The sequence below is a fragment of the Arachis stenosperma genome, chromosome 6 (genome assembly GCF_014773155.1).
Source record: "Arachis stenosperma cultivar V10309 chromosome 6, arast.V10309.gnm1.PFL2, whole genome shotgun sequence".
NCBI classification, from domain to species: domain Eukaryota; kingdom Viridiplantae; phylum Streptophyta; class Magnoliopsida; order Fabales; family Fabaceae; genus Arachis; species Arachis stenosperma.
The window spans coordinates 132,385,265-132,408,793 of NC_080382.1; the positions used below are offsets into that span (position 1 = coordinate 132,385,265).

Here is a 23,529-nt window from a genome sequence, read left to right on the forward strand (position 1 = left end):
CCTAGATTTTGTACGATAAAAGTATGGTACATGTTTTGGTTAAAAAAAGAGAGTATTGTACATGTATAACTGAGTGATCCATACATACACCTCATTAAGTCATGTTTTTGCCGTTTAGTGCCTTGCTGCTTCAATCTACATACATATTTTGCTTCTCCAGAATTTCGTTCCAAGTTTACATTAAAAAAAGAGAAGGAAAAAAAAAAAAACTAAATAACTAAAAAAAGTCCCAACATGCAACCTGAGCATTACTTCTCGGAGAAGTCCTCGTTCCCCGTTGCCGTCGACGAGGACGACAAAGCCACCGAGTTCCGTCCGCTCTCGGCAGGGCGGCCACACATGCTTACCTTCCACCTGGCATGGCTGAACCTCTTCTCCTGCTTCTTCTCCACCTTTTCCATTCCCCCACTCCTTCCGGTCATCCGTGAAGACCTCAAACTCACCGCCGCCGAAATAGGCGCCGCTGGCACCGCCTCCTTTGCGGGCTCCATCTTCTCCCGCCTCCTCATGGGACCCACCTGTGACCTTGTCGGCCCCCGCATAGCCTCTGGCACGCTCTCCCTCCTCACCGCCCCAATCATCCTCGCCACCTCCCTGGCCTCCACACCCGCCTCCTTCATCGCCATCCGCTTCCTCGTCGGTTTCTGCCTCGCTAATTTTGTCTCCAGCCAGTTCTGGATGAGCTCCATGTTCTCCGGCAACGTCGTCGGCCTCGCAAACGGCGTTGTCGCAGGCTGGGCCAACGTCGGCTCTGGCGTGACCCAACTCGTCATGCCCGTCGTCTACTCCCTCTTCATCTCACTATTCAACCTCCCTTCCTCCACCGCATGGCGCTTATCATTCATAATCCCGGCAATTTTCCAAGCCACCACCGGAACCTTGGTTTTGTTATACGGTCAAGATCTCCCTTCTAGTAACCACAACACCAAGAGAGGTAGTTAAGATTTAAGATTATATATTGATCAAGGCCAAAAACAAAAACAGAGTAAACTCTCAACTGAGGGGTCAAAATGTTATGTGTCAGCAAAGAATTAATCACCAAATCAGTCGTATCTGTATATAACGGCCCATCTTTTGTAAACACTTAATATAATCAAGAAAATGTATTAGATAAAAGTAGAATTAGAAGTATATATTCATGGTTTAAGGATACAATAGTAATGACACAATTATAGAAACATCAAAGTGAATGAAAATAAAATGAGTACTGAGATATAATTAAATATTATATTATTGTATATAAATGTAATAGAATCCTAATATATATTGTAACAGGTACTAATCGAAAGGAGAGTGTATTTGTTGTTGTGCTGCGTGGGTTGTCGAATTACAGAGGATGGGTTCTGGGACTGCTGTATGCGTCGTCGTTTGGGGTGGAGCTTACAATGGACAACATAATAGCGGAGTATTTCTATGACAGGTTCGGGGTGAATGTTCAGACGGCGGGAACCATAGCGGCGTGTTTTGGGATGGCGAATGTGTTTTCGAGGCCAATGGGTGGAGTGATGTCTGACAGGATGGGGAAGAGGTTCGGGATGAGAGGGAGGCTTTGGGGGGTGTGGGCGGTTCAGACGGTGGCCGGTTTGCTCTGTGTGTTGCTGGGCCGAGTTGACTCGCTTTGGAGCTCGGTGCTTGTGATGTGCTGCTTTTCAGTGTTTGTTCAAGCTTCTTCTGGCCTCATCTTTGGCGTGGTTCCTTTCGTTTCCAAGAGGTTAGCTGCTATATTCTTGTTTCATCAAATTTATATTATTTTTTTTCAATTGAATCTTTACATTGTTTTTAACTTTTTATACACTACAATCATGTTTAGAATATATACAAAATTTTAATCTAAACCTATTTCTAATGCATCACTAACTAACTAAGTAAAGAGCTGTTAACACTTAATTTGGCTAAGTTTTTTTTTAAAAATAACTTAAATAATAAATATTTATATTAAAAGTAATTTATAAATAAATTATTTTATATTTAATTTTTTAATTCTAAAAGTATTTATTTTAAGAGAAAAATAATAAAAAAAAAATTATTACGAAAGAAATAATTTTTTTAATTTTTTTAATTTTTTCATAAATACTAAAATAATTTTTTAGAAAGTTATAATTTAATTTTAAAAGTTATATCAAACATTAATATTATATCTTTTTAAAAATTAAAAATAAAAAAGAGTAATTTATAAACCTATTTAAACAGGCTTTTGACCTATTAAAAATCCAACAAGCTAAGTAAATATGATGGCTACTTAGTCACCAAAAATATGATGGCTACTTTCATACATAATGAAATTGTACAGAAAAAAAAAAGTAAAAAATGAATAATAAATCATGTTGTTCGATCACTTTTTTAAAATAAAATATAATTTTATTATTATCAAATATACTAACACTGTATTCTCTCTCTATATATGTGAGTATTGTCCAGTAAATATAAACAATACAATCAAAGTAATTAATTACCAAAACAATCAAAGTAAAGCCACTATTATATTTTTGTATTTTTATTTGTATTTTGATAAATTGTATTAGTGATAGTTTTTGAATTTAAATTTCAATCTAACTTAATTATATTATTTATTAAATTTGGTTGTAAGTTGTATAATGTCATTCCTGTATTTCTATATAGATGATTAATCTCTAATATTTACGATTCCTATACGCGGCATCCTTACAAAATTAAGCACGTAGTTACTAGCTATTTGTAGCTCAAAATCTATACTTTTAAACTTTCAAAATAATTTCTCGTTACAATTAAAACTTATGATTAAATCACCACTGTTAATGGATATATATAATACAAACATATAAAATTAAGAGTACCTTAAGGAATAAGGATGACTTAGGCTGTCCGTGATGATTTCAAATTTTTAATTTATAAAGATTATTGATTTATTAAGGATGTAATCTGAAAGTTTTAATTACTATATGAATTTTACTAGAATCTTAAAAACTTATTTTCTAAAAATATATTTTTATTTAATTATTAGTTGAGCCATCCCCTGTTAATATACCTATCTAGAGCATGAAGGAAAATAATAATAAGGTATTTAAATTTTTATGAATTAATATTTAAAATAATTTTTAAAATTTAATTCTAACTTAATTTAATTTTTTAATTTTAATTGACTCAATTTATACTCTAAAATTTTAAAGTTTGACCGACGCTTGTGTTATTCTCAATTATCAACTTCACGTAAAGTCGACTGCACCTGAGTTTTCACTTACCTGAGTTTCCACCTAATATATGGTGAAAACTTAGGTGCAGTTGACTTCACATGAAATTGATAATCGAGAGCCGTTAAATGAAAATTTAGTCAAATCAGTCAAATTATTTAACGACCACCCTCAATTATCAACTTCATGTAAAGTCGACCTGAGTTTTCACCTAGTGTATGGTGAAAACTCAGGTGCAGTTGATTTTACATGAAGTTGATAACTGAGAGTTGTTAGATGAAAATTTAGTCAAATTATTTAACGACTTTCAATTATCAACTTCATATAAAATCGACTGCACTTGAGTTTTTACCATAATGTATGGTGACCTATGCATGCTCATGCTTTGGTGATGTTCTTTGTAACTATCGTACACGTTCACTCACAATAAAATTGCTTTTTTCCAACTTAATTACTCTAGAGTTACTATTTGCTATTTTTATATATAAATATTAATTAAAATTTCAATTATAACTAATGATATATGTACCTAAAAACTATTCACCAATTAATTACCGTATTAATTATGAACAAATTTAATTATATTATTACAAATAAATTTGATTATTCTAATATGATAAATATAATTATTTTAATAATTAATTATAATATTAAGAGAAAATTCTACCTTTTTTTTAAGAGATGTTAAAATAATACTTTCCTTTTTTTATTTGTAAAATGTACATTTTTCTCTTTTATAACTTTTAAAAAATCTCCTCTTTAATTTATTTTAAATTTTTTTGTGTTAAGTAATGTTAACTTTATCTATTTTTTAAGAAAAAAATATTTTTTTATAAAAATAGCCTTTATTAAAAATTTTTTGATTAAATTTTATATACCAAAATATTTTTTAATAAATTATTTTTCTATGATTAAATTGTATTTTCTTTCAAAATAATTTTTTTAAAAAAATTTTAATAATTAAATTATTTTTTTCGAAGATACCCTTCAATAATTTTTTAATTATTAAAGAACTTGCTTTATAAAGATGTGAAGGAATGAGATGTTAATTTTTTAAATTTAGGATTTATCTATTGTGACTTGTTTTTAAGTTTTGTAAAGTTGTTAATAATTTTCAATAGTTTTATGAAACAAATTATTTATTAACATTAATTGTTATACATATTAACAGTGGTAAGATTTTTGTAATTTAATGTTAAAATAATATACATTGATATCAAAAATTAATAATAAAGTACAAAAATAATTGTTAATGAAAACTTTGGTAAAATCACAATTTAATAATTAAAAAATTATTGAAGGGTATCTTATGAAAAAATAATTTATTCATTAAAAAATTTTTTAAAAGAATATTTTGATAAAAATACCATTTAATCAGTAGAAAAATAATTTATTAAAAGATATTTTACTAGATAAAATTTTTACTAAAGGATATTTTATAAAAAATAATTTATTTTTTCTTAAAAAATAGATAAAGTTAACGTTAGTTTACACAACAAAAATTAAAATAGATTAAAGAATAAATTTTTTAAAAGTGATAAAGAGAGGAAAGTGTATATGTTACAAATAAAAGAAAAAAATGCTATTTTAACATCTCCGCAGAAGGAAGTAAAATTTTCTCATAATATTAAAAATAGTGAAAAAAATATAAAATTAATTTGGTAATTAATTTTTTATATTAACAAAATTATTATTGCAAAGTTATTTGTCGATCAGATAAATAATATAATAAATAATTATTTTAGATGTACATAAAAAATTTGATATCAAATTAATTATTTGTATAAAATATATAATAAATATAAAATACACATTAAAAATAACTTAAAACAGTAATATATTTATGAAAAGTACATTATGATTGATTTAAAGACTAATTTTTAATATTTAAAACAATAATTTTTTGTCTTCAAAATTTAAAATTTGTTAAAATTTTTAAAAATACTCGTAAATTTATTTTATTTTATTTTAATTTGACTTGTATCAATGTACTCCAATAGTTAAATTTTTATGAAATTAACGATCAATCAAATAATAATATTTGACTACTAACATTATATTTAATTTATATTAATTTTTTTATAAAATTATCATTGAATTGATCCTATTAACAGATATAGATATATTTAATGGAAATAGAAAATTTTATTAATAAAATTAAAATAAAATATAATTTTAAAATATTTTTAAAATTTTAAATAAATTTTAGAAAAATATATTTTATTTTATTTTTTATAATAAAAATATAAAAATTAATTATCCAGTTCCACAATAAATATGCGGTCATAGAAAATATAAAAAATATATTTATTTATTTGCAGATCGCTAGGAGTAATAGCAGGAATGACTGGAAGCGGTGGAACGATAGGAGCAGTTGTGACGCAAATGGTGTTGTTCTCAAGCGGCAACTTATCTAAACAGACAAGTATATCCGTGATGGGTCTATTCATCATATTTTGTACTCTTCCTGTAACTTCGATCTACTTCTCTCGTTGGGGAGGAATGTTTTGTGGTCCGACATCATGCCATGATTCAATCCAGGAAAATTATAGTCTTCTGGAATAACATATTTACATTCGAAGAAGAAGAGATATATCACAATTACGCGTTATGTCATATATAACTAAATTGGTCAATGTAATCGATAACATATATTATAATAGACTGAGGTAATTTATATTATAATTGACTATCTATACTTTTTTTGTAATTAAGATTATTTTATCTGAAGAGTGAGAATTTTAACTATTGAATCATAATTTAAATAATATAATTTTTTTATACTCACCTAAAAGATTGTGAGTTTGAATTTCTTTATCTTCAATAAAAAACAAAAATTTTATCCTACTAATAAAATAAAATAAATTATCTCATAAAATTAATAATTAAAAATTATTATAATAATCTAATCAAATGTATTAAATTATTTAATAATTTTTAATTAATAATTTACACATAAGAGAATTGTATATAAATTTTTACCTTTTTGGTTTTCTATCTTTTCTCTCTTGTTATTTAATGGCAACCATAATTAATTAATGTGATCACTACATTAACAAGGATGAGATATAAATAACAATTTTTTTATACTGAATAATTGTTTTATAATTTATTTTATTGTAACAAATATAATAAGCTTAGAAAAGAATTTTATTAGCTATTTATTAATAAAAAATAAAGTTTACTATTTATAAATGTTTCAACCATCAATAAAAGATTAAATAATTAAATATATTAAATAGAATTTTATTAACTCGTGTCTTAAAAATATAAATTAAGAACATTATAAAAAATAATTTATCAAAATTATTTAAAAAATAAATATTTTTATATTTTCAATACATTAAATATACAAAAAATGTTAAAAAATTTTATTATTATATTTTTAAAAAGTTAATTAAACTCTATTAAATGTTATTGTTGTTTTTATATATACATAAAATCACTTTTTCTACTATACATATTGCGTATGGTATTATTTTAATATTAAATTATAATATACAAACTACGTATTATATTATTTTAATATTAAATTACAATATACGGACCATATTATAAATACATAGACTGCGTATTGTCAATGTAATACGTGTTCTACGTGCTTGCACAAAACGACGTTTTAAAATACTGTAAAATTCTATTTTTTATAACATTAACTTAAAATTCTATTCACTCTTCAATATTAAAATAAAAAATTCAGAAATATTCATATTTTTATGTGAAATTAATAACTAAAAAATATTAGATAATAATTTAATTAAATATATCAAATTATTTAATAATTATCAATCATTTACAAAATATCACATATATATAATTTATTAAAAACACACTATCTATATTTATATAGATTTTATATAATTTTAGTTTTCAAGATTTAATCTCAACTTTTAACCAGTGTTTTGATTTTTTCTGGTTGTTGTTATTTTGCTTGTCGCCTGAGCTGTTTTTTGAAAGACTCGGCAGCAATGAAGATATTTGCAGGCCTCTCCCACCCACCTCCAAATACTCCATACCCTGCCTTTGGCTGTGGCTGGATCAGAAACTCAAGCACCGCTAATTCCTCTCTCTTCACCCAATATATGCAGTTCACTGGACATGACTCAATTGACACCTAAGATTTTCATATATTATTAGAAACATATATAATTCATCAAAAAGGGAGCTGGACTAAATTTGAGAGAAAGACAAAAATTAATTTTATATTTTTATAATATAGAAGAGATTAAACTAAATATTTTTCAAAAGTTAAATTAAAATTTATATAACTTATAAAAAAAAACTAAAATTTAGGAGGATTATTACTCTCCTTTCTTTACAAGAGACTCTACCTATGTAATTTATCATAAGAACGTACTCGTGTATATATTATGTATTACGCAAATGTGATATATAATAATAGTGATCTGACTAAGGATTTTACAATAATCACAATACCTATAATTATCAACATCAATAATGAGAGGTGAAAGAGTATTAATAAACCATGAAAAGAAAATATTGAAAAAATACGAAAGAGTACTCTGTATTCCAAAAAGTATTGCATTAATAATTTTTAACCATAGTCAAAATTAACTACTTCTTTACCCTTTTATTCTTCCTTTTGACTATGTATTTTTTATTCTGTTGTAACTTGTAACTAATTCATACTCAGCAATAACAATAATGTCTGCAATGTACCATTTTTACACCTCATAATTTTTTCTCACATTTTTGCTAATTGAATTACTCTTTTTAATGGGTTTATTCAACTCATCGTTTCTATCTTTTTGAGCTTTTATATTGGCCTAGTTATTAGGTGCGGTCTATGGTAATAATGATTGTTTAGTGGTTATAATGACTAACTCTCGTGAACCAATTTGTGAGTGACATGTGAACAGTAAAATTCCGTTTAATTTTTGTTGAGTTTCTTAATAGCAATAAATTAGTTAAAAAAAGGGTAAATATTTTTTTTAAATTTATTTGATTGATAGGACCCAATTCATCCTATTAGCCCGACCCGAAATAATATATCCAACCTCATATGCCAACTTGGTTCTTCTTCTTCTCCCTTCGAATGATTCCTACGCGCTGCTCCATGATTGGTGAGGATTTTTTGAAGTTGTGGCCGGAGTTCCGGCACATTTTGGTTCCATAACTTTCGCCATGCCTTTCGAAGGGCGCCACCGCTGTAACAAAAATCTTCTAACCACCTCTGTGGTGATTGCCTCTGCATTTCTTCGTCGATTCCATCCGCCGCTACTTAGAGCATGATCCCTAGGGTTTCTCGTCTAGCTTCCATCTCCGTTTTCTAATTGCCATGTTTTTTGCTGCCATAGATTCTAAGTCTATGTTCCTTGCTTGGTGTGGTCTGGATGAGGTTGTTTATAGTACTTCGCCGTCATCTCCTGCTGGAACTCCTTCTTTCTGGTTGAACGTCATCACTGTTGCCCCATGGATCTGCTTCCTCAGTAATGCCCTCCTCGACTCCTCGCCACTCCGTCGATTCTTTTTCCTTGCTGTTTGGAGGCTGTTCTCCAACCCCGATTCCAAAGACATGGCAAAACAAAAGGCGAAAGCAAGATGGTGCAGACCTAAGAATAACAAAAAAGTGTGTAATAATCCTTTAAAATGATATTTAGTTCGTGGAACGTTAGGGGTTGAAGGGGGATGAAAAGTTGAGGATGATTAAAGACCTAAAGAAAAAATATAGGCTTAATATGTTAGAATTGATTGAGACTAAAAGGCAAGTAATAACGAAGTTTGGTGTAGCAAATATTTGGGGGTGTGTGATAATACTGGGTGGGAATATGTTGAGTCTGACGGTGCATCGGGTGGTTTGTTATTAATACGGGATGAAATCATTTTTAAATTGAGTATTTATTATAAAGGAGAGAGATGGTTGTGTGTGGAAGGGATGATATTAAAGAATAATTTCAATTGTGCTTTGTCTTGGTTTATGGTGCTCATACTAGAGATGAGAAACTCGTTGTGTGTGGAGGAGTTGAGCTATATAGCTGAACTATATCAGGTCCCTTGTTATTTTATGGGAGACTTTAATGAGATTGTACAAGTGGAGGAAAGAAAAGGTACTACTAGCTTAATAATATCTGTTGAAGAGTTCAGAAAATGGATACAAGAAATGCACTTAGTGGGCTTGCCGCTTAATGACCGTAAGTTTACTTGGTTCAGAGGTCATTCATACAGTTGGATTAATAGAGTTCTGATTAGTCTGGAATGGGTTGAGGAGTTCCCTGAGATTTGTCTAAGAGGAGGGCCAAGAGGCTTGTCAGATCATTGCCCGATGATAGTAGAAAATACAAGGTTGAGATATGGTCCTAGACCATTTTGAAGCCCAGACTCTTGGTTCACACATGAAGGTTTTTTAAGAATGATTAAAGAGGAATTGAGGGGTTTAGAAGAGATGCATTTTACAGATAAATTGAAGGCTTTGATGGTTCTTCTGAGAAGATGGCACAGAGATAATTTTGGTGACATGAATAAGAAAATTATGAAGTTTGAGGAAGAGATCAATAAGACAAATAACATGGTAAGTAATGGAGTATATGATGTAACAGTGGAGGCTAGAAGAAAGGCATTAGTGACTTGTTCTGTGAAGTGGTATGTAAGAAAAGATTTGCACTGGTACTTTCACAATATAGCTTCAACAAGAACGTTCCTGACTTGCAAAGGACATGGACAAGAACACCAGATACTTTCACAATATAGCTTCAACAAAAAGGAGGAATAACAGGTTTGATGCTTTGGTAATCAATAGAAGGTTGGTAAGAAATCAAGCAAGAATAAAAATGGCTATTTGAGAGTTCTACAAGAATTTATATCATCAGGAGAAGTCTCCTACGGTGGGTTTTAGGGATGGTCTGGTGGATTTGATAGCTGAAGAGGATGATGAGCAGTGGTGGAGCTTGAAACAAAATTTTGCAGGGCCAGATAGAAAATAATTGTCAAAATATTTTTCATATGAACCACATTTAAGATAAGTTCGTCTAACCTCATATCTCTGATTTGGGTGATATTACCAAATTTGAAGCCATTTTCTAGGGTTTCGTTTCAAAGAATTAAGCTCAAACTCATCAGATGCAACTTTTAAACTTTTGAAGGTTATATCTCACTTTTTTCGTGATTCATTAAAGTAGAAGAACTATCTACAGGTGTTGATATTGTAAAAGTTATATGTTCTCCTTTTTTAATATTAGCATTTCTCTTAAAAAATATATCAATTCTTTGATTTTTTATAATTATTTTATATAAAAATTTGAATATATATCCTGTAAAATATGTAAAAAAAAAAGTTAGAAGAACAAATATTAAAATTTATAATATTTATTAATTTTTTTTATCAATTTATACAAATAAAATAATATCAATACTTATTAAATATTTTAATATTTTTTATCATATAAAAAATTAAATTAAATTAACAGTAAAATATAAAATAATATTAAATTACATAAATAAAAAATACCTAATTTTTTATATTTGAACTTAGAGGTAGAGGGAGTGTTGTTTATTGAATAGAAGAACTGTGAAATGCGAATACACTCAGTTCAGTCCAAATCCAACATGTTTGAATGTTTAAAACTAAATTATTGTGCAATAAAAGCAAGAGATGAAGATTGAACTTTGGCATTTTAAGTCATAGTAAAGTATTTGAGTCAACAGAACTATTTTTTATTTTTTGAAAAAGTATTACTAATTTTTTTAACAAAAGTTTGGGGGGCCATAGCCCCCCTTGTCTCAACTAAGCTCCGCCCCTGATGCTGAGGCTCTAGAGGTGTTGCCGTCGGTTGAGGAGATTAGAGAGGTAGTGCGGGATTGTGAATCATTTAGGGCACCGGAAAGTGATGGGTACAACATGAATTTCATCAAGAAGTGTTGGGATGGGATTGGGGCTGAGTTCACAGCAGTTTTGTTGGGATTCTTTCACACATCCAGGTTACCGACGGACTCTAATATCACATGGGTTGCATTGGCACCAAAGTTCATTGGAGCTAAGGAGATAAAGGACCTTCGACCAATTAGTATGGTTGGCTGTGTGTATAAGGTGATTTCAAAGGTTCTGGTAAGGAGGATGAGATCAGTTATGCCAGGTCTGGTTGAAAAGACTCAAAGTGCATTTGTCAAGGGGCAAAAAATACATGATGATTGATGGGGCTCTTATTGCATGCGAAATGGTACATTGGCTTTAAATGAGAAAAAAGAAGCGGCAATAACCAAGCTGAATTTTTAAAAGGCATATAATAGGGTTAAGTGGAGATTTGTGGACATTGTGTTGCAAAAGATGGGTTTTGAGCGAAGGTAGAGGAACTTGGTTATGGAGTGTGTCGGCACAACCTCTATGTCGGTGTTAATAAATGGTTCGCCAACGAAGCCGTTCAAGATGGAAAGAGGCCTGAGACAAGGTGATCCTTTATGTCCATTCTTGTTTGTACTTGTAGTTGATGTCCTACATAGAATGATTGGAGAGACAGTTAGGAACAACCGGATATTTCCATTGTTTATTGGGAGAGACAATATAGAATTGTCACATCTCCAATTTGCTGATGACACTGTGTTGTTCTGTCCGCCAGAGGAGAAGACTATTAAGAATTATAAGAGGCTTCTGCGATGTTTTGAGCTGATGTCGGATTTAAGTATAAATTTTGATAAATCCAGTTTAATCCCAATCAATTGTGACCAACAGTGGGTTCGAAGTATATGCAGCCTGTTGGGGTGCAAGGAGGCGACTCTCTCGGTCCGATACCTTGGAATCCCCTTAAAAGTTAATCCGAGGCTAGTTAAGACTTGAAAGCCAATTATAGACAAAAAATAGAGGAGAAGCTCAGCTTGTGAAAATCTAAGATACTCAACAAAGTGGGAAAGTTGGTACTTATAAAAACAGTACTAAGTAGCCTGCCAGTATATTATTTAAGCTTATACAAGATGCCAAAGGTGATTATAGAGAAATTTATTTATTATAGAGAAGGTTCTTGTGGATTAAGGAGGATGGAAGGAATGGGATGGCTTTGGTTAGTTGGGATGTAGTCAAAGCTCCAAAAAAGCTAGGGGTGTTAGGAGTTGAAAATGCGATGGTTCGAAACACAACACTCCTTTTTAAGTGGTGGTGGAGATTCTCAAAAAAGGGGTGTCCATTGTGGAAGAAGGTGGTTTGCTCTTGCAATAATCTCTCTCCTAATAAGCTTTTATCTACCCAAACTTTACCTACTAGAGGGGATCCATGGAAGGACATATGTCAGCTACATAATAAAAAGCAACATATAAGAGACAAGATGATAACTAGCTTGTCTATGGAGATCGGTGATGACAGAAGAACTCATTTCTGAAAAGATGTTTGGCTCAGTTGTGGTCCTTTAAAGGATAGGTAGGGGTGGAAACAGGCCAGGCCAAGCCAGACTTTGCTCTTAACAGGCCTGACCTGTCATACAGTTAATTGACCTGAGCCTGCCATGTAGCCTGTTATAGGCTCTTTATAAAGTACTAGGTCTGGCCTGTTATTCAACCTGGCCTGACCTGAAGCATGTTAAAAGGCCTAATAATTTTACTTTTACAAAAATAAAAATATTATTTAAAAAAATTATTTTTTAATAAAAATATTTATATGTAATATGTCATATATTTAATATTTATAAAAAATTTTAAACTTTTAACGTATTTAAAATATACAAAAATATTTATAACAAAATATATAAATTTAAAATATCTCATAATTTTGTTAATAATAAATAATTATTTATATATTTAATTATATTTTAACAGGCCTAGGCAGACCTGACAGGCCAATAAAGCTAATTAGTGAGCATGGGCCTAACCTATTAATGCATTAAGGCTTTTAAAAGAGCTTGGGCCTATGCCTATTTTATAACAGGCCAGGCCAAATACAGGCTAGGCTACAGGCCCCTAGCAGACCGCTTGGCCTTTTTCCACCCCTAAGGATAGGTTTTCAAGGCTTTCCTCAGTTTCAACCCAAAAAGGATCTGTCATAGGAGTTTGTGGTTTCTACGATGAGTTTGAGTGGATTTGAAACTTCTAATGGAGGCGTGAGTTATTCCAATAGGAGTTGGAACTTGTGAATCAATTACATGATACCATGAGACCGGTTAAACTAGCTATTGACAGAGAGGATAGAGTTGTCTGAAAGTTTGACAAACAAGGTGTATTAAACACTTCTAGAAGACATAACAAGCTATAGCTTCACTAACACTATTTGGAAAGGGTTAGTCTCTCCAAGAGTCGAGTAGGCATGGTGAACACAAAGGAAATGTTGTGTCAACTTGGAATTGTTAATCAGGATGAGAATGTGTGCGTGTTATGTAATAAGAATGTTGAATATGTTCACCACTTATTTGTTGGCTGTGAATTTACTTGACATGTGTGATGCACTTGGTTATCTGATTTTGGTAAACTACGGTCCTTCCCAGATTTTTTGAAAGAACACTTTTAAACCTGGACAAGTGCTACAACTAGGAAAGAGGAGAGCAAGAAGTGGTTCATAAGTTTCTTCACAATTGATTGAAACGTCTAGTTGAAAAGGAACAGAAAATTGTCGCAGAATAAAAAAAATGTGTTGTAGACATCATCAACTGATCGCTTCTTAATTACAAAGAGTAGAAGTGTGAAGATCCCTTTTATTGTTGATAGTAATATCGAAAATGACATTGGAATAAGTTATTGTTTTGAATTCTTAATAGGGATTACAACAAATGTAATTTTGTTGTATTTTTTGTTTATTCGCTTCACATTTGTATTGAGTTTCATTGTTTTAAAAATTATATCCCTCAGACATAATCTATTTCCAATGTCATTCATGCAATAATTAAAGGGTCCATCTACTGTACAGATGTACTTTTGTACAGATTTACAGATTTTTGTCTTTTATTGATTTAAAAGCGTGTCACTAAAAGTGTTGCTTAAAGAGAAAGTGTTACCCTTAATCGTTAACTTGGCTCTGATACCACTTTTTAAAATGTAATTTCTTTTTCAAAATTTCTATTAACTCTTCATATTTTGCTTCGAATAAGTTTATAATTTGTATAGATTTGGTTGGTGGTACTTTATAATTTGCAATTTTATAATCAAAAGTATTGACCATTTCTACTATTACTAATTCTGATTTCATTTTTATAGTTTTTCAATCTTGTTTTAGTTTATAATATTCCTTTTTGCATGGATTATTGTATATAAAATCTTTTATCTGTTTGTCTTTTTCTTTAATATAATTTTTCAAATCCTCAAAAACTTCTTTTATTTCTACACTTTCTGTTGTTTTTAAATATCTTTTTAATTTTTCAACTTCATTCTCCATTTTTTCTTTCAACAGCTTTAATTCTTTTAGGTCATAATATGGTGTTCTAGGCATTTATAGATTTTTTAAGTTTAACTCCAACTTGTTTATATTTGTTTTTATTTCTATCATTTTTATTATAAGGTCATTAATTTCGAACTGAAGATTATTTAATTCCCTTTTATACTCCTTTATTTTACTTTTTAATTTTTTCGCCCTTTTTCTTTTTATTTTGTTTTCTGGTTTTTCAATCTATTTATACTTCATTATTTATCTTAGAATTTCTGTAAATTCTATCATCGATTCATCACTATTTTCTAGAGATTCTATCAATTTTTCTAACTCTTCAACTTCTCCTTTTAATTTGTCATAGATTATTTTTAGAGCTTTAAATGCTCTTTGATTTATTTCAGAAAACTGTAAATAATTCAACCGATTTTTTCTTTCAAAGAGCTCTTGTTTCTTATCTTGATAGGTTACATATATTTTTTCTTTATTTATTGTCATAACTTAGTGTTTAGGGTTTCATTTAATTTTTCGACCTTTTTTGTTAATTCTTTTATTTCAGAATTTTCTTCTTTGATCTTTAACTTAGATAAACTTAACGGGCTATTAATTTTGGATTCTCTTATTTAAAAATTTGATGAGACTAATTTTCCTGATGGTTCTTTTAGTAAAAGAACTGGGTTTTCAATAGCTTTATATTTTGGTATTTCTGTCTTTACAATTTTCTGAAATAATTCATCCACATAAATTCTTTCTCTATTTTTAAATATTATACTATGATGGCTATTTGTTAAAGCATAATTTATTGCATATGTAATTGAAAATGGTTCATCGTCTTGTTCCATTAGATTTTTTCTGTGAAATTTATAAGCCAAACTTATAGATCTTCCAAGATTTTCAGTTGATAAAGGTATAGCATATCCAAGATGGGCATTGAATTTAACATTTACGTTTGCCAAGTTTCCATGAACAATTCCAATTATTTGATCTATTGGGTCATCAGTAATTATTTTGTCACAGATTGCTAAGCTTATTGGTGAATTAATTTCTTTTATATATGTAGATTTGATTAAGACTTGTATAGTACTAATATGAATCCATCCAATTTTAGATCTTTTTTGTTGATCCTTAATTTTCTCAATCTGTTTACTCAATTCTTCATCATTTATCAAAGCTATTTCAAGTTCTCCATTGGCAGATTTTATCTTTATAGGGGCTTCAAGTTGAATTTTTCCATAGTATATTATATTTTTTCTATTAAAAACTTCTTTTAAAAGATTTTGTTTATTAAAATTTTCATTTGATTTGAGATTTAATTCTGTTTTTAGAACAGCATGTTTTTCATTATCTAATAAGGCAGATAATTTATAATAATCAGATTCTTCCGTTAATTCTAAACTTTCTAAATAATTCATAACTATGAGATTAGGATAAAGGCGTACCTTTCTGGAGAAAAACTTCCTTTATTTAGAATATTTACATAAGATGTTTTTATCTCCAGAGGGGAGATTGTAGATACTAACTCCAGAGGGGAGTTTAGAATTGGTTTTTCCTAAGGGAATTCTTCTTCAAACTATAGAATCGCCTCGGCAGCTTCCTCCTTGCTCTCCTAGCATACGAGTACTCTTAGCCTCCTGCTTTCTATGGTTTGATGCCTTTTACAATTGCCTAAGCAACCTATTTATAATGGTTGGGTCTGATGGACAATTCCCATCCTTACCCTTCTTATGACGTCATTGCTTACGTCATTGTTTATTATCTTGCACCAGCTACATTGTTGGTGCTCTATGACCTAAGCGCTTACGTCACTATGCAATAATGTTGAGAGATGCTTCAGATGTGCTGTCCTCCTCTTTCATCATGTGACCTTCAGATGCATTGTCTTCTTCCTTTATCATGTGGGTTGATTCCGTTTTATTATTGCTTTCTTCGGATAACTCTGAGACACATAGCTGGCACTTGTGGTCTTCTTTGTCTTTTATCAGATAGCAGAGATTCCTCTTTATCCCTTCGGGGAGCTTTTCTAAGAGTCCAGATAAGTTGTAGAATGCTGAGTCAAATTCCATTAAGAGTCTCATCTCTCTTTCTTCAATTTCATTTCTTTTACTGGACACAAGCAAAGTATTTCTGCTTTTATAATTGATTCTTGTGTGAGATTCCCTTGTTATCTTTTGAGTTCTTTCGAAGACCCTTGCTAGTGTGCTGGCTAGTCTTCCTTCATGACTGTAGATTGTTAAATCTTGAACTTGATCAATTGGTTGAAAATTTCCTGGGAAGACGGACATGAAGATTACTTGATGTGCTGGAACCAAGCATTCTTCTTCTTCATTAAAAATAGGTTGACTATTCGTAAATTTTAGGGATATATCCCTTGAATTTACGTTGTCAATCATATTTTTAAATCTCTTTACTGCATCAATGAATCCTGCAGGAAACTCACTAATAATTTTCAGATCATTAAAAATTAAAATTGTATCAATTAATCCATACTGGAAAAACTGATAGGTGTCAGATGGGGAAGCATCTGGAAATATAACCAGCTTTGTTAGCTGTTCTTTGGCAATAGGATAATATCCCAAGATTGCCCTTTTTTCTTCAATCCAATTCAGGACTATGTTAAGGATTTCTCTGAGATTTGATCTACAGACCCTTTTCTTTTCCTTGATTTCAGCCCTTGTAGGAATGTTTCTTATTATTCCTGTTCTCTGGGTTTGAATTGGAGCTTTATCTGCTCTTTTTAGGGTTTGCTCTGGATGAAGAGCTTCATATTCCCTGAAAGATTCCTTTGCTTCTTTCAGTGTTAAAAACCCTTCTTTATGAATTATCCTTGATTGATGTGTAAATGGTGCTGCTTTTTCCCAGGCATCATATACTCCTTTCATGGGGCCATTATAAATTACATAATATTTTTTATCTTGGGTGGATTTTTTGATAATTTCGGCAATTATTTTATTTTCTGGAATTTTTTCTTCACCTGATTTGTCCACCACGCTTAGCTGGCTGAACTCTGATGGTTTTGGTTGTTGTGTTGATTTCATTGCTTCGATGGCCTTCTTTAGGGATTGGATCTGTGTCCTTATTTGCTGACAATGCTTGCATTTTTCAAGTTCTTTTTCGTATTTCTGAATTTCTTGATCTAATGCGTTGTAGACGAACTCCATTCTCTTGTTAATGTATCTGCAATAACATTTTTGTCACCCTTGATATATTCAATTTTTATTGGATATTGTAACAAAAATAATTGCCATCTTACCAATCGTCCATGATTATAATCAACTTTTAAATTATATCGTATGAAACCTGTTAGGTAACTTGAATCTATCCTTAATGTAAATTCTCTGGGTAGTAAATCAATTTTTCATTTCTTAAGAGATTTAATTGCTGCTAGAGTTTCCTTTTCATGAGTGGTATATCTCTGTTCTGTTGGAGTAAAAGTCCCTGAAATATACCTGCAAAGTAATTCCTTTGGGGGATATTTAGAATCTAGTGATTCTTTTTCTTGTTCCAAACTTTTTATAGCTTTCTTAGCTTTTAGACATCCTGACCAGGTTATGTCTGAAGCATCTGTTTCTACTATTAAGTAGTCATTTTCTTCTGGAATATAAAGTTCTGGAAGTTTTTCACATAATTCTTTAATTCTTTGAATTTGTATACTATCTTTTTCATCCCATTTCCATTCTTTTTTAGTACTTATTTTTGGAAATAAACTTTTAGTGTATTCTGTTATATTCTTTAAAAATCCTTGATCGAAAATATAATTTATACATCCTAAAAATCTTTGTAATTGTTTTCTATCTTCTATTTTATTAGGAAATAAATTTACCTTTTCTAGAACATTTGGTTGAAGTTTTAGCTTACCTTGAGTAGATAGAATTAATCCAAGAAACTCTATTTCTTGTTTTGCTATTCTTGCTTTCTTTTTGCTAAGAACTAATCCTTTTTCTTTACATCTTTCTAAAACTATTAATAATTTTTGAAGATGATCTTCTTTATCCTGTTTTGTAAAAATTAGTATATCATCAATGTACACTAAAACAAATTCATTTAATTCTTTTAGATTTTCTTCCATAAATCTTTGATAAATACCTGGGGCTTGTTTTAATCCGAATGGTAATACATTCCATTCATAGAGCAACACACTTGTTGATTCTTTTGTTGGGCAAGTAAAAGCAGTTAATTTCTTTGTTTCTTCGTCTAAACGAAGTTGCAAATATCCTGATTTTGCATCAAGAGATGAAAACCAAGTTGCTCCTTTGATTTTTTCTAAAATAGAATCTTTTCTTGGAAGTTTATGAGCATCACCAATGGTTGCTTCGTTCATCTTCTTATAGTTAATAACCATTCTTCGTTTTCCCCTTTTAATTTCATTATTGTTTTCAACATAAAAGGCTGGAGCCGCATGAGGACTTTTACTTAATCTTATAATTCCTTTTTCCAAAAGATCTCTACATTCTAATGAGAACTCTTCTTTATCTCTTGCGGAATAAGAAATTCTATTTGGGACATTTATCTCTTTTGTAGGATCTTTTAATTTAATGCTTATTAATTCGTTATTTGTATTTTTAACATCTAAAGGATTTTCAGCACAAATTTCATCCAAAAGTTCTTCTATCTTTATTTCAAGATTATTTTTCGGAATATTTATCTGAAAGTATAAATTTAAATAACATGTCTCTAAGATAGAAAATATTTTAAATTTTAGAATCTTGTCTATAGTAGTAGTTGGTATTTTTATACGTTTTGATTTTTGATTTATTGAAGAATCGTGTGGGGCTTTTAAAACTATATATGTTAATTCTTGAATGAATGGATGATATAGCTTTAAAAAGTTATTTCCTATGATAAAATCCATTCCAGAATCTAACATATATATAGATGGAACAATGAACCTATAATTTTGAATAAAAATTTCAACCATCTCTGCTTTTTGGTCAATTTTATGTATTGATTTGTCAGCTATTCTAACTCTTAATGGTTTCTTTAATTTTTTCCAATCAAGTTTTATATTTGAACTAGCAAAGCATTGTGTTGCCCCAGAATCTATGAAAGCATTTATAAACTTTTCTGTTATTTTTATAGTAATAAATGTAGCATTATTACTCAGTCTCTGAGTCTGTTTCCGAGACATATTCAAAAATATAGTCTAAGTTATCATCAGATTCTTCTAATGGTTCCAAGACTTAGCAATTTCTATTTGTTTAGTAAGATCCTTTTTATCCTTCTTTTTCGAGCATTCATTTGCGTAGTGTCCTTCTTCTTGACAATACCAACATTTACAATTTTCTTTTTTATTCGGGCAATAGCTATTTCTTTGTCTTTTGTTTTTATTGTTATTTTCTTTTCTAAAATATCTCTTTTTTCTCCAGTTTGTATAGTATTTTCTTTTTCTAAATTGATATTTTCTTTTTCTTTGAAAATTTTTATTAAGACCATATTTTTGAGGTATCTCTTCATTATCCTGACAGCAAATTCTAATTATATTTGCAAATCTTTTTTGAGTTGCTTCTTGCATACAACGTTCTTTTATTTCCTCTCTTATTGCAGAGGTTGCTCCACCAAAATTATTTTCAATTGTTCCTCTATTTATTTCTCTTATAAATCTTCCCATTATAAATTTATTAGCAGGATATGGAAGTTTTGTTATGTACATACTAAGATAATGATTTTTATCTTCTTCTTTTAATTTGTAATAATGTATTCTATATTCACATATATAAGATTCCACATTACATAAATCATATATCTGAATATTAGCTAAATGGTTTTTTGCTTCTTGATATTCTTTATTATAGACTTCTTGTCTATGATCTATAATATTTTTTCCAAAAAATTCTTTATATAGAATTATCATTATATATAATATCTTATCATAAGCTGTTGTTTTTGTTTCTAATTCTTCTATTATTTGGTTTTCTATTGATGTCATATAATCTCTTATAATTCCTTTAGTATGAAACCCTATGTAATTCCAAATGTCTCTTCCAGACAATTCACTAAGTTTTGGATTAGTAAAGGCTTCTAATAAGAAGGAATTTAACCAGTTTTCGAAAATTTCTTTTTCGTTCTTTTTGCAGTCTAAATCGAGCATTCTTTCTCCTTCCATTTCCTGAATTTTAGGAACGTATTTTGATGGTATTTTTGTATATCTTGAATCTTTATTTATAAACCCCTTTTTAAAAGCATAATTATCAAAACCTGTTTCCCATTTAAATTGAGATTGATTATCCTTAGACGTTCCAGCTTCATTTTTTACTTGTATTGGAATTGCTGGTTCTTCGTCACTGAATAATCTAGAATGTGTTCTTCATTTTCTATATTTTCAGAATTAACTAACTCTTCTTCTATTTGAAAACCATGTTCCATAATATTATTTTCTTGAGCCATTTTTAATTGTTTAAAAAGCATTGTAACTTCTTCTAATTTTTCTTCAATATTCATAATTTCAATGGTGGTTTTACTTTTAGATCTGTTATGTTGATTATATTTTGAAGTTTTTCTTCTTTGGGATTCTCTTTTTCCTTATCTCTTTGAAATTTTATACATACTAATATTTCTTCGAGCATATCTACTATGGAATTTAATTGTGGGTTGAAAGTATGATAAAGATGAGGAGAATCATTTCCATGGTAACATTTTTTAGAAATTCCGTGTGAAAAATAAGTTTTTTCAGGTTTTTGAAGTCCTTCAATAAAACTTATAGTAAAATAAAGATTTTGAGAAAAATCATTTTGTATTGATTTTAAGAATTCGGTGTCATTACAGTTAACATTAGTTAAAATCATTAATTTTTGATCTATTAATTTTGATAACTTAATTATTTCTTCTCTTAAATCTTCTAATTTACTTTTTTCCATTAGATGACGCTTTTCTTTGTGAAGAGTTACGGTTTTGAATGAAAAGTGTAGCTTTAAAATGTGTGGTTTAGATTTTGCCACATAGTCAAATTTTTAAATCTGTACAGATTTAAATCTGTACCATATAATTTCCTATAATTAAAAATGAATTTTTCGTACTTAATCTCTAAACTTAATTTAATGTTCCATTTAAACATTTTACTTGTCAATATATCATTGGTCAGTCAATTCATAACCCCTCGTAGCCACTAAAAACACGGCCACCAGAGATGCGGCCTTGTTATTATTGTTTGTGTCATAAAGAATATAAACTTTTAAATATTTTTTAGGGTACCTCAATATTTTGGTCCGTGTCTCCATATTGAACTTTGACTCGTGCACATCCATGAGCTTCATCCATGATAAATGTGTTGCTTGCATGATAAACACATTCTCTGCATCCTGATATGAATTGGATTAGTGTTCACTTCGGTTCTTATAGGCACACATATGAATCATATATGCTTTTGATTATATATTAATTAAGGATAATGTTAGATAACTAATAATTTTTTTGAACAACATAAATAATTATTAATTAAATCAAAATATATTATATCTTTAAATTATTCACCTAAATTTTAATATTAGAATAACTATCCGCACACCTAGTGAAAATAAATATCTAATATATTTATTGTTTATATTGTTTAGTATTTTTATTGTCTACCTATACTTTTCTATTAATTAATTAATGAAGAGTATACCTATGCATGCATTTTCATCAACAAATAAAGCTTGTGGTCTTAAGGGTCCTTTCCACGTGCTGTTGCCCAAGGGAGTGTTATTTTCCCCAAGTCTTATCCTCATTTGATTTATTGATTCGTCATATTTTCTCCTTAGATCATCTTTCATCAGCACCTCATAAGCCTCATTCAACAATAGAGTATACTTGTGACCCTAAAAATAACGGAATAAAAAGAAAAAGCATAATACCTAGTTATTCTTATTCAATCTCCACGTAATGAAAGTATAAAAGACTAAATATCATATTTTCTACCAAAAAAGATTTATTTCCCAAAAACAAAAAATAATTATAGAGAATATGAAAAAAAAATACACAGACAACCAATGTTAGAAATAACGGCACAACTCAAATTTATGGATATTTAATCCAGACAAAACGGGTTAACAATCTCATCTGTAACAGAGTTGAATTTGGGTGCTGAGTCAACCCTAATTACCCAACCCACATCCTTAGTATATAATGTGAATTTTTATAAAATATATACTTATGATGAGCCAGTAAAAATTTTAATACAAATTTCTATCTTTTGCATAAATATTTAGTGTCACTAAATTAGTAATTTAATTTACTAGGCATAAATAATATTTAATATATAAAATGTGAAAGGACTTAATATTGTGATCGAGTGAAAAATAAATTTATTTTTACGGGTCAAGTCCAGATCCGGATGAGAGATTTGAGGTGAGAGTAAGATTCAAATTGAGGAGTTTAAATCTACAAGTAAAGTTAGGGTAGAATTTAAACTCTATCTTATTCTTACCCTACTCATACCCATACATAGAGTTACCTTTTGGCCAACAATGTCTGGATGATGCTGCTTCTGCAGCTTCCGGTAAGCTTCTCTGATTTCTTGGGCATTTGAATCAGCAGAAACTCCAAGCAATTCGTAATAATTGTGTTGAGCTCTTGGTGTTTGCCATGATCTACTACTACAGCATCTCACTGTAGTGCATTCTTGCCTCCATTTTCAACAGGGTAAGGTATGTAAAACTATTATCAGAGCTAAGTTATATAAACAAGTGAGAGACTCACATGGAAACCAGTATAAAATTCAAGAAAAAATTTGACAATTTTATATATTCATTAATGAAACGATACCTTAACAATTTTGAATGTTTGCTGAAATTCAGATAACCATGAATTTGAGCAGGCTTTGACCATGATAACAAATAGCAGCTGGAGGTTAGAAGTGACATATTCCTTGTGTTCTTCGATAGTCCTTGTACCGGTGACTTTGCTCACAACGGTTTTCAGAAGATATTTAGTTGAGACTTGAGAGTAGATAAGCATGACTAGATATTTTGTTCCAGGGATACTTACAAAACCTATACACATTACTTGAAAGAATATGAATATATGATATAGACATCGCTTTCGTAAACAAAATATTGCAGATACTAATTAAAAAGAAACAAGAAAAATCAGTTAATCAAT

The 23,529-nt window shown here is 29.8% G+C and overlaps 2 protein-coding genes across 8 annotated transcripts; one reads left to right on the plus strand and one right to left on the minus strand.

The window, feature by feature from the left end:
* The first annotated feature begins 165 nt into the window (after nt 1-165).
* On the plus strand, nt 166-5,898 carry LOC130935665 (high affinity nitrate transporter 2.7). The gene is made up of 3 exons (XM_057865513.1): nt 166-934; nt 1,276-1,711; nt 5,489-5,898. The coding sequence occupies exons 1-3, from the start codon at nt 235-237 to the stop codon at nt 5,730-5,732; spliced, it is 1,380 nt and encodes a 459-aa protein (XP_057721496.1). The 5' UTR covers nt 166-234; the 3' UTR covers nt 5,733-5,898.
* Nucleotides 5,488-23,521, minus strand: LOC130935667 (chaperone protein dnaJ C76, chloroplastic-like). 7 transcript variants are annotated; one of them, XR_009067938.1, is made up of 6 exons: nt 23,194-23,465; nt 22,883-23,054; nt 22,055-22,247; nt 21,643-21,749; nt 17,429-17,631; nt 7,082-7,281 (listed from the first exon to the last, which is right to left on the minus strand). XR_009067938.1 is itself a non-coding variant. In XM_057865518.1 (5 exons), exons 1-5 carry the CDS (start codon nt 23,289-23,291, stop codon nt 5,700-5,702), a joined length of 594 nt encoding a protein of 197 aa, XP_057721501.1. In that variant the 5' UTR covers nt 23,292-23,468; the 3' UTR covers nt 5,488-5,699. The 7 variants fall into 7 exon arrangements, 4 of the variants coding, with proteins under 4 accessions (XP_057721501.1, XP_057721500.1, XP_057721499.1 ...); XR_009067936.1 differs by lacking the exon at nt 17,429-17,631 and adding an exon at nt 8,186-8,740 and having other exon boundaries at nt 7,083-7,281; nt 23,194-23,521; XR_009067937.1 differs by lacking the exon at nt 7,082-7,281 and adding an exon at nt 15,040-16,879.
* Nucleotides 23,522-23,529: the final 8 nt, after the last annotated feature.

Coding starts and splice junctions, on each gene's coding strand:
- LOC130935665 (XM_057865513.1), top strand. CDS start 235: ATGCAACCTGAGCATTACTTCTCGGAGAAGTCCTCGTTCCCCGTTGCC. Junction 935..1,275: donor TAACCACAACACCAAGAGAG/GTAGTTAAGATT, acceptor ATATTGTAACAG/GTACTAATCGAAAGGAGAGT. Junction 1,712..5,488: donor GTTCCTTTCGTTTCCAAGAG/GTTAGCTGCTAT, acceptor ATTTATTTGCAG/ATCGCTAGGAGTAATAGCAG.
- LOC130935667 (XM_057865516.1), bottom strand. CDS start 21,728: ATGCAAGCAACACATTTATCATGGATGAAGCTCATGGATGTGCACGAG. Junction 17,632..21,642: donor ACACGGACCAAAATATTGAG/GTACCCTAAAAA, acceptor ATGTTATTGCAG/ATACATTAACAAGAGAATGG. Junction 16,880..17,428: donor AAGCGTGGTGGACAAATCAG/GTGAAGAAAAAA, acceptor AGTTTCCTGCAG/GATTCATTGATGCAGTAAAG.